The 3016-nt window shown below is 61.4% G+C and overlaps 1 protein-coding gene across 1 annotated transcript in view; it reads right to left on the reverse strand.

Moving 5' to 3' along the window:
• CPZ (carboxypeptidase Z) overlaps positions 1–3012 on the reverse strand; it is a 23826-nt gene extending 20814 nt beyond the window's left edge. Inside the window, exon 1 of the mRNA XM_010839891.1 lies at positions 2958–3012. Within this exon, the coding sequence (XP_010838193.1) occupies positions 2958–3012 (55 nt within the window). The remainder of the gene's footprint in view (positions 1–2957) is intronic.
• Between the last annotated feature and the right edge of the window lie 4 nt (positions 3013–3016).

Consider the following 3016-nt stretch of genomic DNA (forward strand, 5'->3'; position numbering starts at 1 on the left):
CTACGGGGTCACACAGAGATGGACACGACCGGGCGGCTTGGCACCATTCCTGGAGGGTCCCACGAGCTGGTGCTGACACGTGGCTCGGGTCGCACAGGAAGGAGGGGCCGGGCCCCTTGTGACCCGCCCACAAGATGGCAGTGCCCCTCGCGATGGACAGGAGGGCGGCATCCACTGACGTGGACCGATGCTTCCAGCGTGGCTACCAGGAGCAAGAGAGAGACGGCGGACTCACCTCCCGGGGCGGCTGTAACGAAGACCCACAGGTTGGTGTAACAGGCCTTGATCCTCTCCCGGTTCTGAAGGCCAGACGCCCAAAACCAAGCTGCTGGCGGGCCACACCCCTCCGCAGGATCAGGGAAGAGTCCTCCTGGGCTCCCAGCAGCCCGCAGCTGCGGCCACGTCACCCCAGTCCCTGCCTGCGTTACCCCGTGTTCCTTCTGGTGTGCTGTGCCCAAATCCCCACCTTCTTCCAAAGACACCAGTCACGGGATTCAGAGCCCAGCCGGAGCCAGGGCGCCTTCCTCCTAACGCAGCCAAACCCGCAAAGGTCCCGGGTCCCGATCAAGCCACAGTCAGAGGCATGGGGGAGAGCGCCTAGGACTTCAACGTATCTTTGGGGGACACAAAACAACAGGCCAGCCCCAGTGGGGGCCTTCGGGGAGCTCGGGCTGGGATGGGGTCGAGAGGACACACCGTCCAGGGTGGTGCCCACCAGCCATGCGCGGGCACTGAGCACCTGAAATGCTGCGACTTGAAAAGGATGTGTGTTTCGGGTATAAAGTACCAACTTGCAGCTAAGCTGCTAAGTCACTACAGTCGTGTCCGACTCTGTGCAACCCCATAGACGGCAGCCCACCAGGCTCTACCATCCCTGGGATTCTCCAGGCGAGAACACTGGAGTGGGTTGCCGTGCCCTCCTCCAGGGGACCTTCTGGACCCAGGGACTGAACCCATGTCTCTTGCATCTCCTGCCTTGGTAGGCAGGTTCTTTACCACTAGCACCAACTGGGAAGCCCCAATATTGTGTATATATCAGGTTAAGTAAGATTTGCCCTTAGGTTTAATTTCACCTGTTTCTATCTCTTTCGAGTAGCTTCTGGGAAATGTTAGGCGATGTTTTGAGGGTTGGCATTAGCGTGTTGGACAGCGCTGGTCCAAAGGCTGCTCTTGAGCAGTCCACACGTGACCGTTACACCTCTTGACCACAAGGTGTCAGCGTGTCTTCAACCAAGGGAGCAAGATGCCCGGGGTCGGGTGTCTTAGATGGGGAACAATAACAGAATGAGGTCAGAGAGGTCGGCCCATCTACCCAAGGACACACAGTGTCCAGGGAATTCAGGATTTGAACCCAGACCTGTCCCTCAAAGCAAGGCTGCTGCTGCTAAGTCACTTCAGTCGTCTCCGACTCTGTGGACTGCCTCAAATTCCAGGCTGCTGATAAGAAGGCAAGGGACAGGCAGGGGTGAGGGTCTAGGCCTGCTTGAGCCCCAGGACAGTAAGACAGGAAGGACAAGGACAGTCCTGGACAAAGCAGCCCGGAGTCAAGCTGCCCGGCCATGCTCTCGTCACTGTGTGGTCTGGAAGAGGCACTGGGCTTCCACGGACCACACATGCTCATAAGGAGATCCTACTGGAAAAAGGAATTATTCTAGAAAGAGGCACTGATGCTGCACAGAGGGGAAGACAGAGACCCTCCCTGCCCAAGCCTCCAGGTGAGGAAGGGGCAGCCTGGGTCCGGAGGAGGGTCTGCACTTCTCCCTGGGAAAAGGGCAGGTCAGGGAGAGCTTCCTGGAGGAGGGGGTCTGTGCTCCCTGACAAGCCTATAATAGTGGACACTTCCTGGGGTCTTGGGGGAGGCTCCATCCGTGACACCCTCTGCATGACCTTCTGCATCCCACGTGTGCACACAAGTGTGGGCACACACCCAGACACACCCAGACACACTGCCTGGCCCCCGGCTTTTCTGTAGAAAGTGGGGGAGGAAAGAGGTGAAGGTGGGGCAGAGGTGGAGAGAAAATTCAACTTGAGCTGAGAGAAGAGGAAAGGGAGAGATGGGCTTGGCAAACTGCAGGGGCACTTTGCTCCTGGCACAACCTACTTGGCTGGTGCCAGCAAGTTCTCAGGTGTCCGCAAACCTCCGGCACTTGGGAGACTCAGAACCCAACACGCCCAGACCCCAGTGTGGGAGGGAACCCCCCACCCCCCACTTCAGCAGTCCGGGTCACAGGTGTCTGCTGCTAAGGACCCTGAGGGCGGCGGACCAGACACACCCTCACCTTTCACTGCGAAGGGAAACTGAGGCCCACCCAGAAGGCAAAGTGTGGGGAGGACCACAGCCCGGGCCCCAGCTGGCCCCCATCCTCAGATGCCTCCCATCACCCTCCCAGGCGCGAAGTCCCTGGACGCTCCCTGAGTGCCGCCATCCCCTGCCCCCAGAATCCTCCAGGAGCACCCCCTTTCCCTGGCACGGACCGCACCCCCTCCCTGGCCCTCTGCACCCACTTCCGGAGATGCTGTTGTCCACATCACGGAGTTGGGAGGGAGGGCTCAAGAGTCTGCAACAGGGTCCAGAGGCCGCCCCCTTCCTGGAAGGACTAGGGACCTCGAATGCCCTCTCTTCCTGCAAAATCCTGGCACCTGCTCCCTAGGACCCCACCTGCAGGGCACCGCCCCCCCCACCCCCGCTGGCCGTGCCCAGACCAAGAGGAAGCCCCTGCTGGAGCCCGCGGTGCTGAGAGCTGGGCACCTCTAACCTGCCTGTGCACTCCACCCCGGGGTCCCAGCCTGGATGCGCTCAGCGAGTCAGGCCCCGCCTCTGGTGCAGACCCCCAGGTCCAGGGTTCACAGGGTGCCCATTTGGGGGACGTTCTCTGGAGCCCCGGGTCACGCGGGGGAAAGCTGGCGGTTCCGGGGTTGCCGAGTTCCACCCCCGGGGCCGGGCGGTCCCGCCTTACCCTCGGGGTCCCAGGCGGGCTCGCACCCGGGCCGGGCGGCGGCGAGGACCAGCATGGTG

The sequence above is a fragment of the Bison bison genome, unplaced genomic scaffold, assembly GCF_000754665.1.
Source record: "Bison bison bison isolate TAMUID 2011002044 unplaced genomic scaffold, Bison_UMD1.0 scf7180017846470, whole genome shotgun sequence".
Taxonomy (NCBI): domain Eukaryota; kingdom Metazoa; phylum Chordata; class Mammalia; order Artiodactyla; family Bovidae; genus Bison; species Bison bison.